At 43.2% G+C, this 16224-nt stretch overlaps 1 protein-coding gene across 1 annotated transcript in view; it reads left to right on the top strand.

The window, feature by feature from the left end:
* Positions 1-213: 213 nt before the first annotated feature.
* Positions 214-16224, top strand: part of LOC132826207 (protein bicaudal C homolog 1-like) — a 270766-nt gene continuing 254755 nt past the window's right edge. Inside the window, exon 1 of the mRNA XM_060841867.1 lies at positions 214-476. Within this exon, the coding sequence (XP_060697850.1) occupies positions 257-476 (220 nt within the window). The 5' untranslated portion in view covers positions 214-256. The remainder of the gene's footprint in view (positions 477-16224) is intronic.

The raw sequence follows: 16224 nt of genomic DNA, 5'->3' as shown, positions 1-16224 counted from the left end.
GCCCAGTTTCAGCCTCAAATCTAACGCTAACCCTGCTTGTTCGGAAACATCTCCTCTCTAATGGGCTTACACATGAAGTTGCAATGGGACTACTTTGGGTGCAATGGTGCGGATGGATTTTGCAGAGCAGGGTTTGGCTGCGCTTGAGAAGTTCAGATGTGGATGTGGAGTCCAGCCCCCCCTCCCCTCTCCCTTCCTCAGGCAGAAGGGAAAGTGACTGTGTTGCTGTTGCTGCTGCCTCTCCTCTCACGGAGCCATGGCCGCTCAGTGCGACTCCTTGAGCGGATACCTGCTGCAGGCTCAGCCGCTGCCAGAGCCCGGAGCTGCCGACCCCGGCTCCAACAGCGAGAGGAGTACCGACTCTCCGTTAGCCGCCTCCGAGGACGATGGCCAGGCTCTCCCGCACTCTACTGACCCGGACTGGCTGGAGGAGAGGTTCAGGGTGGACCGTAAGAAGCTGGAGGCAATGTTACAAGGTGAGGGTCTCACACTCTTTCTCCTTCCCCCAGGAGTCCCTCATGTTCACCCTCTCTCCCTCTAACAGTATCCTGTCTGCAGGAGAGGAGTTCCTCACGTTCGTTCACTCTGTCTGTCTAACAGTCTCCCGTCTGCAGGAGATTTCCTCATGTTCACCCTCTGTCCAACAGTCTCCCGTCCGCAGATTTCCTCATGTTCACCCTCTGTCTGTCTCCTGTCTGCAGGAGTACCCCATGTTCACTCTCACTCTCTGTCTAACAGTCTCCTGTCTACAGGAGATTTCCTCATGTTCACCCTCTGTCTGTCTGTCTCTCTCCTGTCTGCAGGAGAGTACTTCCTCATGTTCACTCTCACTCTCTGTCTAACAGTCTCCTGTCTGCAGGAGTACCCCATGTTCACTCTCACTCTGTCTAACAGTCTCCTGTCTGCAGGAGTACCCCATGTTCACTCTCACTCTCTAACAGTCTCCTGTCTGCAGGAGTACCCCATGTTCACTCTCATTCTCTAACAGTCTCCTGTCTGCAAGAGATTTCCTCATGTTCACTCTCACTCTCTGTCTAACAGTCTCCTGTCTGCAGGAAAGGAATTCCTAATGTCCCCCCAAACAGTTTCCCAGGGAATGAGGAGTAGGAAGAGCGGGGAGTGAATGCACAAAGTAACATGGACAGGAAATTTAAAAAAAATTCAAGAAAGTGATTATCTTTACAGGAAGCAAAATGAAACACAGCGAGCACTCAGTGACTGGGGATGTGGATCTAGATCATTGCTAAGATGTGACAATTGGGAGTGAGTGTGTAGTGAAGCCGGCTGGCTGTGTTTCTCTCTCTCTCCCGAACAGTCTCTGACCGCTCTGCTCACTGTCCAAGCCTTGAGAGGGGGTTCCGGCAGCTCTGACAGACTGGGAGTTATACTTCTCCTTCCTAGGTGACAGAGACAGTCCGGATCCCACTGGAGACTTTCCTGTCTGCCTGGCGAGGGCCCCTGTGATGGTATAAATGAAGGGATGCGTTGAGTAAGATGTTGCTGTACAGCGCCGTCACTAATTACCGTCCAAACCGTCCGGTCCGCTCCCTGAAGCGGAAATCCCTCGTTGGCCAGTTGTTGAACTGGGAGGACAAACGGTAACTCTGAGGGGTTCAGTCACTGGGAACTCTCTCTTTACACTGAAACCCCTGTAGCCTCCCCAAAAGCGTAGAACGTCTTTTGAAAGACGTGGCGATTTGTAATAAGTATCAGTAAGGGGGCGGGGAGATGTCCTCAAAGCAGATGTGAATTGCAGTTGAGTCTGGGCTAACTTTTGTAGCACATTACCATTCATTTTTTTTAGCATTTTGCTTTGCCTGGTTAGTGGGTGTAGATTGATGAGCAGATCAATGACTCCCTCACCCACCACCCCACACTCTTTACCTGCCTATTGATTGGTCCTTTTGAAAGTTATTGATATCGCCAATAGCCTCTTGTTATTGTTGAAGTGTTAGATTTTTTAAAAAAAATAAGTCATCAAAAGTAAACAGCAAACTTTCCAGGATAAAGTTGGACTCGGGTTCATTCTATTTTTAATGTAAATACCTGTTGATCTGAAGCGAGCAGAACCTTCATAAACTCTGGGGCAAAGTAAGAATTGCATAGAATCTTGTAAAGATACAATTCAGTCCAAACAGTCTGTGCTGGGTTCATTTGTCATATGATGCTCCCCCATCTCATTTAATCAAATCTGATCAGAATTGCTTTGCCTTCTCCCTTATCTCTCAGTCCAGCTTAAATGCACCTCCGACATCTCTTCTGTTGTAGTTCTGTTCGCCGAGCTGGGAGTTTTTCTTGCAAACGTTTTGTCCCCTTTCTAGGTGACGAAACATTTGCAAGAAAAACTCCCAGCTCGGCGAACAGAACTACAACAACGAGCACCCGAGCTACAAATCTTCTCACAAACTTTGGACATCTCTTCTAACAGTGGTAGCAAGTTCCCCTTTTTCACCTGCGTGAGGACATTTTTCTCACATTACCTGTTTGGATTTGTTACTGACTACATTAGAGTGTGTAGTGATAGCCGTTATTGTATGTACTAGGCATGGAGAGGGAGCTGAAAGGTCACAGACTCAGGAAACTGTTGAGCTGATGTCAATGAGTCAGGGGCACTGCCAGTGTGCTCGAAGAGCCCTTGAGCTGAACGTCTGTTTGAGGTGTGTTTATTTGGCACAGCTGAACTGCTATGGTGATCCTCTTTGTGCTGAGCTGTGGGAGAGCTTTGAACTTTCGGGGGAGGAAAAAAAAACAAATAATCAAAATCATCTAATGAATTGTCATCAACAAACACTCGTTTGATAGTGTGGGTGCAAAAGCAGGAAAGGATCGTAGAATGGTGTGCAGCCAATGAATAATTTTAAAAAAACACCTAAGTAGAAATAACCTTTTTCTTGTTGGAAAAGGTGAATTGAGCAAAGTAAGTCATACACCGAAGTGGAATATGGTCAGAAGAGGTTGTATTTTTCAGAACTTCATACAGCATGGAAACAGACCCTTCAGGTGGAATTAAATGACTGAATTAAAAGAAGGAGCTGAAAATGTGCATTGCACTATTGAATATATTTTACAACTCAGTTGGAAGGAAGCCTAGACCAGTATCTGGGAGATGAAGTTGATACAATTCCATGGTGTACATTTTAAAGGGAACACAGTATATTGCTGATTTGCCTTAATCAAATTGCATGTTTTGGAAGTTGCCAAGCAATGTAAAGTCTTCCTAGTTGCAGATGCACTCTGTTTTAGCTTGCTGCTGATGGTTGCATGCAAAGTTAGTTTGATCGGTATGTGGTGTGAGCTCTCTCTCTCTAGTTCGCTCTCAGATTCAGACTTTCCTGAGTTACTGAAGTATTCGTTCGTCTGCACTTACTCAGTTATTTGGCAATAGTCATACTAATTGTTCAAAAAGAGGCTGCGGGGAAATTTAATATCCCTTCTTGTCATCTTCAGATTGAACAGTGTTTCTCCCTGTAATAAATATGTGGCTTGCATGTTCTCCGCAAAGGTACTCTTCCCCCTGCTCAGCCGGTGTGTCATAGCAAACACCAGATCATTTGGTTCCCACCTTTTTGACCATACTTTCAAAAACCCCCAAAATCCTGCTTCTCTCATTGCTGAAGACTGAATTTAGAGAGAAAAAGTTGTTTTAGAGGATGGTCTCTTCATCTGCTCAGATGATTCCAACTTCAATACTTTGATAATAACGCAGAGTAGATAGTCAAGAGATTACTGTGGCCGCTATATGCACTGTCACTGCAATGTTAATGGGGTAAACTTAGCAGATTCTCCAATAGTACTCACTTTTTGTATGTTAGCAATGTTTAAGGGGATCGCTTATGGGTGAGTTGATTTGATGAGGGGTGTACATGGCTGATGTGGGCCTCATGGATTACCAGAGCACATCACACCTGACAACAAGTTGGGGGGGGAAGGAGGGTACAGAAAGACACAGTGGGAGGTCAGGGATATCCCCAATGGCAGCCTTACCCCACCTGGAGAAGCTACCCCTATGGGGGTTGGGTTGGAATTGATGGCAGAACTGGGGATGACGTGGGGCAGAGGCATGAGAAATGTGGGAAACTGGATGTGGTTATTTGGTGGAATTTACTATTTGAAATCTGCTCCTTGTGCTGAAAAGGAAGATTTGCACAATTTGAATGTGAAGGTTTCAGGAGAGTTTTTAGCTGCTTTTCAAGACTGGCGGTCTCTCCCGGGCAAATCCTTATGCTTGGGACATTAGAATGTGTCCAAAGGTGATTGAGAAGTGCACTGCACAATAAAAGTGTCTGTCATAGGAGAGACAGACAGTGGTTGGGGGAATAGAGTTAAGGATGGCTCAGGTTGCCACATGCTCCATTTTCTGTTCAGGTTTAACTTTACCTTGCTGTTGGTGATGGGGCTCAAGGTGTATAAATGCTGCGCAGATGCTTTTAAGCCACTGGGGACAGCCGAGGGCAAGTGTTAGAAAAGTGCAGCACTTTTGCAGGGAGGCTGTGAGGGTGGCCTTAATGCATTTCCACTGTGCACCTGGAGCTGGTTTGCTGTGTCAATGCTGGGAGTAAATCACAGGAGCCCCTTGTGTTAGGCATGTAGACCCCATGGGCAGTATAGGCAGTGTGGCCCACCTGCAACAGTTGACCAGGCAATGTGTCTCAGGGAGGCAGGGGTGAAAGTGGATTACTGGGAGCAGTTGTCTTGGAGTAGAAAAAGGTAATGGGGGTAATTTTTGGGTGTGTATATGCTTTTGAGAAGGTGAAAAGTGCGTTTCAGTAGTGTGCAGGGTCTCTGAGGTGTTGTTACATGGCAGATGCGAGGTGCTCTGTTCTTGTACAGAGATGTGACATGAGGTGGCTGGCTATGTGTGAATTCTTCCAATATACTGCATATCTGGAGATAGAGATGCTCACAAATAGGTATGTTGAGAGAGAGAGCGAGAGAGCATTCAAGTAACTATTTGGGATTTGGTAATTGTGACGAGATGAACAATAGGAAGGCTAAAATGAAGAATTTTGCTCAACTAAAGTGTAAATTTAACTCTTATTGTGATTCATTGGATATGATTGTCTGGAATTTGTTTCAAGTTGTTTTTCCCTGCTGGGGGTAGGTTAATGATTGATGGTGCTCACCATGTATGTCAGAAAACCTGACTACAGGCTGCGGCTAATTAATCATTTCAAATATTGATCTGGACTTTTCGACACTTTGAAGTTTAATACATGGAAATACTTTTGGTAATTGCAGCCTGAGGATTCCTACCTGGATCATTGCGATGGACTAGTCTGTGCTTTAGATGATAGATGACATGTTTCAAAATGGAAAGCCAGATGATTTTAATATTATAATGTTTCCCATACGTGAAGTGGGTTCGAGAAAGCGTTTGCCCAAGAGACAGTAGGAATGAGCTTGGTCTTGGGAGAAATTGATCTGCTAGACAAGTCTGTTCTGCAGACTCCCTTTAAGGAGTGTGGTTTCTCAGCTGTGATCCACTCAACAAGGATGTGGACTGTCACAGCTTTCCCGAACATCTCTGCTTTATAACAAAGACTTCCTGACTGGAACACTTAAACTGCTAGAGACCTCAACAGATGATCATCTTAGCAGCACTGCATTCAGAAAAATCACTTGTTTCATCTGGTCCTTTATGGTATGTTGGTGTGGAATTTGGCTTTGCTATTATTTTTTTGAAAACTTTCAAATATCAAAAGGAAATTTGAATTCCATTGCAATGGTTGTGAAGACTGGAGATTGTTTCTGGATTTTAGCCATTGATAACACACAAAAAAAATGTCAAGTGTACATACCACCCATTGTGTCAAGCCCTTTATTGAATAATATCTACACTTTGCCCTAAATGAATTTCCGATTGCTACTTGGATCATAAGCGAATGTGTTTGATTTTAAGTAAATGGAACTTTTCTGCAATTGATATTTTTATTCACAAACGAATACAGAAGTGAAAAACGCTATGTCTGTTCTTTGGAAAAAAATATTGTTAATATGGCTTCTTCAAACTTGCTATGTTAAAATTTAGGGAGGAGAATATACTTGCTCCTAAATAAGAATAATTTATCCCCAGTCTTTTCGAATTTTAGTTTTCAGATGTCGACTCTCACCTCTGTCACCAGTGAGCAAAGAGCAATCTGTTTCCTAGTCAATTTAGTGCTACCTCTCACAGGTTTCCTGACCCAAATCCCAACATTCTGTGGCACAAAATGGTATTCACTGACCCAGCAAGTACCCTGTGAACATTTTAAAACATTATTAATGATGTAATCTATAATCAGTCATGTCTGTGGTGGGACAAACTATTGATGCAACCAGTAATGCACCCATGTGCTTGCCTCAGAAATTGCTGCTAACAGATTTGGAGTGAAGCATATTTCATTTCTGGTAGTGACTAGAAGATTTTAGCTCAAGTCACTTTTATTGGTTTAGTTTACCTACTTGTGCCTATCTATTGACTCTGTTATATCTTTACTGCTATTTACCGTAATATTTTTATTCCTATTTAGTTCTCTATCATTATCCATTAATATCCTTAGATCTATCTGATTTTTTTGTCTGTCTTGCCAATTTGTCTCTTTATCTATCTTTTGCCATTTTCAGTATTACTGTTTCTGTATTCCTTCTGCCTTAATTGTCTCTCTTTATTTCCCTTCTCTGCTAGTACTAATGCCATTAATTGATTACCAGAAGTTATCAGATTGCTTGTTCAATAGTGAGCTAGAGATTAATGATCGTCTTCATGAACGATGATTCATCAGGTGTGTAAAGTAGCATTTTGCTGACATGCCTGCCGAGCCGTCGCTGCTTTGTCTCGGCCTGGCCAATACGATTGAGGAAAGGAAAGAAGAGAAGGTTGGGGACATTACCATGCTTCATCTGCAGAGAGCACACTGACACCAGCCTAATCCCTCAGGCACAACTCTGCTCTATATACTGACGACACTTAAAGGATCTTTTTCATCCATATCCTGTGTGTTGGATGGACCCCATCAATCGCGTTGTTTTGTGTTCCTCATGTCCTTTTTGCTGTAGCAGGCAATAACTAATAGCGTGACATTTGTGACCAATTGTCTCATTTCCAGCTAAGTGGCAGCTTAGGTTAGCAGATATCAGGCCTCTGGTCCTTTGCAGATGGGTAGGACTTGGTTCTTGGCTGTGACATGTTGGTGAAACCAAGAGGAGGTGGAATGAACAAAAATGATATCTTAAATTTCTCTTTATGTGTAAATAAATTGTGCTGTTTTTGTGGCAATGTCTACACATTTTACTGTATTTCTCACAAATCCAAGTAACAGTATTTATCTGTCCACCTGTCTCATCCCTACCAGTCACAGAGTTGGCTTGATGCATTGACAGGGTTCTTGTAAAGTTTATATATTGCCTCAATAGCTAGAGATCTAAAGGAATGATTGGCAAAAGGATCAGTCTTCTCAAAGACCCAAAACATCTGCAAAGCTCCCTTTAAAATGGTGAAAGTCAGAATTGCCAACATTCTCTTGGTCTCGCTCCGCAGTCAGACCTATTTCAACTCTCTCACTTCCTCTTGGAGTTGAACAACTTGAAGCTGACCAAGGGCTTTCTTAAATAACCTGGTCAGCTTCCCCAAGGTCAGTGTTCCTACCCCACCCACCCACTCCCCCGAGTCTCTTGAACCCTTGGAAGATGCATGGAAGGAGGGAGTTGGGTTGTGAACTAGGGCAAGGAGTTTGGTAATGAACCCAACTGATTCTTGTCAAGATGCAATGGTCGAATTACGGGCATGGTAAATTTCCAGTTTCTGTCGGGCCCATACTGACGAAATTCAGTCTGAGAGCAGGGGAGTGCAATAGAGGTTTCAGTGTCAGTGAATTGAGTTTGGGGCGGAGAGGGTAATGTTTTGGAATGTATTTACCAAGTGTCCTGCATCTTTCAAAGGGGTGACTGGTCTGTTTTGTGGTGATGAAGCTCATGGTTTCTCAGACCTGCCATCCCTCAAAATTGGGCGTCATTGTTGTGTTAGCTTTCGGACAAGATGTTGAATCTGTTCACCCCAGTGACAGGCAACATGAAGCTGTCTTTGTAGAAGAGCTATTGAAGCCTACCTTGCCTCAGAGCTTACCTTGACATCTCCTGAACTGTAAAGATATGGGATTACTTGCTGGTGAAGAGAGAATTTAACTATTCTAGGAAATTGTTGTGGTGGGGTTGTGGGAGCAGGAGGAATCTACGGGTAATACATTAATAAATGTAATTCCTCTCTTCAGGCCTGTTATCGATGATATTTGTCCATGCTACATTAAACTATTCTTTCTTGCTTGTGGGTCTGCAAGGTCAAAATCAAGTTTTAATTAAAGAATGACTCAGCCTGGCTGATGTACATTGACAGAATGTCTGCTTGTGCAGTTCAGTACGTTAGTGATGTGCTACCGTAAGATCTTGACTGTGGAAACAGATTGCAGCAAGTGAGGAAGAGTTCGTTTGCGTTCTTCTGCTTCAGGTATTTCAAAGGGCTGGAGGTCTACCTTGATGGACTTGATCCAAGTTCATGGGTCCATTTTGAAGAGAGTGACAGAAATTTAAAGTTTTAGCTCAAAAGCAACTGAACCTTTTCCGTATTCTAAGGGAAAGTAGTTCAAATTGATATTTTACTATCAACGTGCTGCCTTGTCTTTGCTGTTTATTTTCTCGTCATAAATCTGATGGTGGATTTTGAATGAGGCCTCAGGTTTGTGGGCTGTGTGTGGAGATTGATGTGTGGATTAAACTGAACAGAGGGCACTATGCTGGGGGCATCAGGGGTCTCACCTGCCCCATGGACAGACAGCAAGAGCCCTGCATTGCCCCTTTTGCCCCTACCAAGTGGGTAGGTGGCAGTGTTCACGTACATCGCCAGCCCATCTGAAAAGGGAACAGACAGGGAGAAGGGATCGTTTGGTGGTCTCATTGTTACTGAGAATGGAGATGGTTGTTAATCGGTGTAGCCTTCTTCACAAGAGGGGACTTATAACATGAAAACTTATTGCATCAACAGAGAGGCTGATTCTTTGTCTGGGAGTATTTCCCCACAGTCTAGGTATTCCCCCTCCCTCCAATCTTCTCTTTGTTTTGCCTTGCTTTAGCGTCCCCTTCTCTGTCTCACCTGTCGGGCTCTGCTTCAGTTCTGCACTTTGCAAAGTGCTGGTGAGATCACATCAGGAGTACTGTGAGCAGTGTTAGTCCCCTTACTTAAGGGAAGATATTGTTTCATTGGAGGCAGTTCAGAGAAGGTTTGCTATCTCGGTGTGGAGGGATTGTCTCATGAGCAAAGGCGAAAGATGTTGGACTGTACTCCCTGGAGTTTAGAAGAATGAGAGGTGATCTCATTGAAACGGATCGGATTTTTAAGGGGCTTGACCAGGGTAAACAGTGAGAAGATGTTCCTCCTCATGGGAGAGTCTAGTTCTAGACAGCATGAGGCTGAGATGAGGAGGCCTGTCTTCTGTTAGAGGGCTGTGCCTTTAGAACTCCTTACCACAGACAGCTGTGGGGGCAGTGTCCTTGACTATATTTAAGGCTGAGATAGGTTTTCTTATCAGTCAGGAATTGGGGGTGGGCTATGGGGAAAAAGGCTGGAAAGTGGATGTGAGGAATCATGATCATTGATGATCCTCTGGAAGGACTGAGTAGCCCTGATGGACTGAATGGCTTCTACTTTTGTCATTTCCCCTCCCACTTGTTCCACTATCCTGCAGTTCCCCCTCCCTCTGAGTGCAGTACTCCCTTAATCTGGGTTGTTTACCGATCCTGTTCTGTGTCACTTTTACGTGCTCCCCAATCGCTATTCCTACCCTGCTACGTTGAGTTTGACCTTTGGCCTCCATTATATCTCTGCGCCACCACTAGTTGCAGATATTGCAATCATTCCCAACACCCAGTTAAGATACGAGGATACCCAGACTATCTTGTCTTGCTGATACTTTCCTCAGCAGCAGCCTCTTAAAACAAACTTTCTGTGTACTATTGGCATTGTTACTATGGGCTAATGTGTGTCTCTTTTTGCCTCTTAAAAGTACTCTGGGATACTTTATTACACTAAAGGTGCAATGTAAGTTCCATCTGTTTGTTTCCTTTTCACCACATGAGTGCTGACCTGTGCTGAGCTGGCCAGTTCTGTATTGTGGAGTATGCCTGGCTGTGGGAAGACATTCAGAAACGCGCATGTCTTAGTGTGAGCATTACCTCAGACTGAGACAATGCTGTTTTTAACTGCACTTGATAGTCATTCAATTAGAATGTGTGTTCATTTGGTTTAAATTATTTCTGTGCAGCACATGTTTACCAGAGCCCAAATGTAAATTTGCCTCAAAAGCACTTAAATGCCTTGAAAGGTACCTTCCTAATGAAAAGTTGTGGTTTAACCGGCTTGTTAATATATTATGTCATTTTTCTATTCATCTCTAATCCTTCCTTAACCAGGCTTCCAAAATCCATTGAAGATGAAGACTACAAGCAGTCCCAGAATTTAAATTGCTGCATGATGATTTGTAACCTCTATGAGTTAAAGATGTGTGGTTAGATTGTTTGGGAGGTTGCCAAATCCATTCTATGCTCTGCTGATGAATGGTCAAGTTCATTGCTTTCCAGCGTGGACATATATAGTCTATTCCCTAAGCACCAGTTCCTACCCACTGTCTCTGGCTGAATGTGAATGGCTACTCTTTGTCCTGTTTGATCCTGAGCTCAGCTTCTGACTCCATATCCCCTCAATCAAAGCCTGCACGTTTCTGCCCGTCACCCCACCTTAGCTCATCTGCACCTGAAGCTCTCGGTCATCTCCTATTCCTCTGGTTGACCAACCACCCACCACCCTCCATAAACTTATCGCCACTTGAAACACTGATGCTTGAAGATACATTGTGCTGACAGCTGATTTGAGTCAAGCATTTTATCCAGTTTACACACCACAGGCTGCAAGGATGGAAAGTGCCTGGGTATTCTGTCCTGTTGGGCCTTGTTGCAGGATAAATGTTACTTGTGACCCTGGGAGAAAAAAATGCCTGAAGGTCCATTCTATCCACCTGATTTTCATATGTCTCCTAGACACTGGTATATCCAACAATGCAGCACTTCTTTTGTTTAGGCACTGGGGTGTAAGCTGAGTTTTCTTATGAGTTAGTGAGTAAAGATCTGCCAAATGGAGTACAATGTGGGGAAATATGAAATAGTTCATTTTGGCAGAAAGAATAAAAATGAAGCCTATTATTCATTTGCAGATCTGGGTGTCCTGACACATGAATCAGAAAGGCTTAGTGTGCAAGTACAGTAAGTAACCAGAACAGCTAATGACATAGTTAAAAAAAATCACATAACACCAGGTTATAGTCCAACAGTTGTATTTGTAAGCACTAGTTTTCGAAGAGCTGCCCCTTCATTAGGTGGTTGTGGAGAATAAGATCAAAGGACACAGAATTTATAGCAAAAGTTTACAGCGAGATGTAACTGAAATTATATAATGAAAAAGATCTGGATTGTTTGTTAAGTGTCTCATCTTTTCGAGTGGGCGTGTTGGTTTCAGTTCGTTCATATGTAAATCCAGAATGTTCTTAAAGTTACATTCTTTAACAATAGGTGCTATGTTGGCCCAGATAATGCATTGAAAGTGTGAGGTGCCCTGTGTGAGGCTGTCTGTGCCCCAATGGTCAGACTGATTCTAATGTTTAAAAAAAAAGGATTTACAGAATCTTACATGGATTAATGCAGTTTTTGAGCAAAATAAAATGTAATTCTGCAAGTATAAATTCACCCGACAAATGTGTGTGTGTACAGGGGGGTGTGAGTGTCTGAGAGAGTGTGAGTGTGAAGAGGTATAAGTCTGTGAGAGGGTGAGTGTGAGAGTGTGTGTTTGAGCGTATGAGAGAGGGTCTGCATTACTGTATGGGTCTATAGGAGTCTGTCTGTGTGTGAGGCATAGTGGGGCTGCCTGTAATGTGACATGAACCCAAGGTCCTGGTTGAGGCCATCCCCATGGGTACCGAACCTGGCTATCAGCTAATGATGTGGTATTGTCTATTGCCAGAGGAACTGAATATAAAAGTTGGGAGGTTATGCTTCAGTTATACAGAGCTCTGGTAAGACTACATCTGGAGTACTGTAAACAGTATTGGTCACCTTATTTAAGGGAGGAGCTAAATGCATTGTAAGCTGTTCAGAATAGGTTGCCTTCTGAGGCAAGGTTGGATAGGCTGGGTTTCTATCTGTGTTGGAGTTTCAAAGTGTAAGAAGGGGTGATTTAGCATGTAAGCTGCTGGGGGATCTTGACTGGTGGATGTGGAAAGGATGTTTCCTCTTCTGGGAGAATCCAGAACTGGAGTGGAGCAGGGGGTTGGAGTCACCGTTTAAATGTTACAGATCACTCATTTAAAACCATGCTGAGGTGAATTTTTCTCTCTTCAGGCTGAGTGTCTTTGAAGAACTGTTTTCCTCAAAAGTTGGTGGAAGTAGAGTCCTTGAATAATTGTAAGATAGAGATGGATATATTCTTGTAAACAAGGAGGTGAATGGCTCTTGATGGTAGGTGGGAGGTTGCAAACAGACCATTTTTGTATGGTGGAGCAGGCTTGAGGGGCTGAATGGCCTTATGTTCTCTGAGACAATTTTGGAGCACCTATATTAAATAGCTCAGGATATAAAACCAAAGTATATCATTGACATTGTAATGGAGAAACAGATGGGAGGCAGAGCAGACCATGAGAACATGTACACAGCTGCAGCAGCAAGGCACTATAACAAGGCACGCAATGCATTGCTGATGTTGGCCCAAGCCACGTTTATTGACCATCCTTAGTTGTTTTCAAATGCCATTATACGTTGACTTCTTGAACTGCTGCATTCCAAGTGCAGCTGCTGCCGTGAAGATGTTGTTTTTACAAGTGATTGACTTGCTACTCACTTCAGAGGCTGTTGAATCAGCCACATTGTGTGGTTTAGACTTGCATCTGGAAACTGGAGAGGTTCTCATCTGTGAATGTGCACCAGAATGGAGAGCTGAAGTGGTCAGGAGAGAATCTGACGCGTTGTCCTTGCAACTGTTTATGTCTTGAACCCACCAGAGAAGGTTGGGTTCCAATTCCATCAGGGTACCTTTATTGATGGGAGTAAAAGTGGGGAATGATTAAATCTGGAACAGCCGATTACACTATCACACAGCGAATTCTGAGGATCGGAAATGAAAAGTTCCAGTAACTTGTTGCTGCGTTTGTGTGAAAACCCTGTTTGCATTCATGTTCTGCTCTGCTTTCCATCCATTTCTACATTACAATGTTGAAAATACTTTTTGATTTTACATCCTGAGCTACTTTATATAGGGTGCTTACACTTTTCCGCTTGTCTCCAGTGAACACATAAGACAACATTGATCAGATTCTTTTAACATCTCACCCTGTTCTGAAGAGCAGGATCCTGAAATGTTGATGTGTTTAGATGCTGATCACCTGGCTGCGCCTTTTTCTTGCATTACTTTTGAAGATCTACTGCTTTCTGACTATTGTATCTATGAGCATTAACTATTTGTGACAATTTAAACTTTAATTACTATTTGCAAAGAAATGCCTTTTATTTGACTAATGAGAGAACTAAAGAGCACCATTGCTTTCCAAGTCCTCATTGGAATTTGGCACACTGTGTGATTTGGTGTATTAGCTGCAATTAGAAGGTCATAAGATTAGTACAGGGCTTTGTGTGGGATGGGAAGTTCCAAAGTAAATAATAATGATTATTGTATTCGTGAGAGACTAGACTTGTGTGAATCGTAACTACATGTGATCTGGGAGAAGTGTGACATTTGGTGCACTTTTGAGGAAGTGCAGTCTGGGATTATAAGGCAGGCTGTTCGGTGATTAATTCGGTGATTCGGCATTTGAAAGGTGATGTGTATTAGACTTCTCTCGGAATAACCGTGCTGGTTGTATTTCAGTGAAAACGTTTAGGGTTCAGGTGAGTTTCATTGGTACAGAGAAGATTGAGAGGAGATTTCACTATCAGAATATTTGAAGCGTTTTGACAGAGTGAATTGAAGCAACCAGAACGAGGAGGGGGGATTTATTTGTACGGGTTGACAGGAACATAGCAACAAGACCGGATCAGGCTTGGAGGGCCGAAGGGCCTGTTCCTGGGCTGTAAATTTTCTTTCTTCTTAGTAGGCCATTCAACCCCTCTAGCCTGCTAGGCCATTTAATGTGACTATGGCTGCTCAAACTCTCCAAGACGTTTTACCCTCACAATCCCCATAACCGTTTGCATTAATCATCCTGAAACATGTATCCACCTGTAATTGAAACATAGGCAAAACGGAGCTCCCTGCCCACTGGGATAGAGAGTTCCAAACGTTCACTGCTGCTTTAGTAAGAACAACATCCTCATCTCCGTTCTAAGTATCATCACAATCGGGGGAGCACCTCAGTTGAATCTTTCCCATCCGAACCATTGAGACATTTCACAGGTTTCAATAGGATCAGCTCTCATTCTTCAAAGAGCTGGAGAATATAGACTCAGTTTGCACAGTCTATCTTTAAAGGATGGTTCTGTCATCCCAGGAACCTGCATTGCACTCCCTCTACGGGAAGAACATATTTTCTCAAATGAGGAGACCAAAACTGCACACAGGACTCCAGATGTGGTTTGACCAATCTCCGATGCAATTAAAGCAAGACTTCACTGCTCCTGAACTCTCACTGTCTTGGGGTAATGGTTAGCCTTCCTAACAGCTTGCTGCACCTGCATGTTAGTATTCAGTTACTTATTGACAAGGACACCCAAATCACTTTCCACATCTTTACTTTCCAACCTCTCACTATCTAAAAATGTTCTGAACATCTGCTCTTCCTGCCAAAGTATTATATGTTCCATGTTATATTCCATCTGCCACGATCAGGTTCTGAAACGTATTTGCATCTTCCTCACAACACGCACTCTTGCTTATCTTTGCAAATTTGGAAATACTATATACGGTCCCTGCATTTTATTTTCCATAATCAATTTGATCCAATGATTATAGCATACCTCCTGGAGAATGGGATTTGAACCTGGTCCTTCTGGCTGAGAGGTAGGGACACTAATACTACATGACAAGAGCCCTTGGTCACCATTTTTCGATAATGGACATATATTGTGAATAGTTTGAGTGGATGTCTTAACTCTTGCACAGTCTCACTAGTCACTGCCCTGCCAACACAAGACTGACCGATTTATTCCTGTCAGTAATCCAATCATCAATCCATGCCTGTACATTACCTCCTATTGCATGTGCCTTAATTTTACCAAACAATCTCAAAAATCAAAATCCAAATGTACTATCCTGGCTGATCCCTGATTTCTTGGCAGCATCATGGCTCAGTGGCACTGTTGTCTCACCACGCCTGGGACCCAGGTTCGATTCCAGCCTGAGGTGACCACCTGTGTAAGTTTCCTCCGGATGCTCCAGTTTCCTCCCACTTTAATTCCAACGGACCAATCATCTTGTCAAACTTTGGTTTTATGCACCTGGAGGAACTTTTGCAGTCCCACTGATATGATTTTTGCTGGATTGCTTTTCTTCCTTATTTTCCTTGTGTGGCTTTGCTATATGCTAAAACATTTCTGAATCCTCAAATTTCTTACTATTTCTGGCCATTGTGTAAGTGTCTTGTATTAATGTCATATAATGCTTAACCTCTTTTCTCAGATACAGTTCACTGTGTTTTGAAATCTTGCGCCTTGAAAGAATGCATAGTTGTTTTAAGCAACTTTTAAAATGTCCCTTTGGTTTGTCCCCCTTCTGTTGGTGTTCATCCTGAACTTTAAATATCTGTCTCTTATTTACAAATTACAAATTACATGTTTTCCTCGGCTATTTGGACTCCCTCACGAACCAATAAATTTACAGATCTCCTGTGATGTCACTCTCTGATCTTTCTCACTTAGAGTCATAGAGATGTACAGCACAGAAACAGACCCTTCAGTCAACAGATCTACACTAACCAGATATCCTAAATTAATCGCTTTCCATTTGCCAGTACTTGGCCCATATCCCTCTAAACCCCTCCTATTCATAAACCCACCTAGATGCTTTTTAAATATTATAATTGTACTAGCCTCCACCACTTGCTCTGGCAGCTCATTCCATACATGCACCACCCCCTGCATGAAACAATTGTCCCTTGGGTCCCTATTAAATCTTTCCCCTCTCACTTTAAACTTGGGCCATCTTGTTTTGGACATCCCTACCCA

This window comes from Hemiscyllium ocellatum, chromosome 22 (genome assembly GCF_020745735.1).
Source record: "Hemiscyllium ocellatum isolate sHemOce1 chromosome 22, sHemOce1.pat.X.cur, whole genome shotgun sequence".
Classification (NCBI taxonomy): domain Eukaryota; kingdom Metazoa; phylum Chordata; class Chondrichthyes; order Orectolobiformes; family Hemiscylliidae; genus Hemiscyllium; species Hemiscyllium ocellatum.
This window is presented reverse-complemented; position numbering and strand designations above follow the sequence as displayed.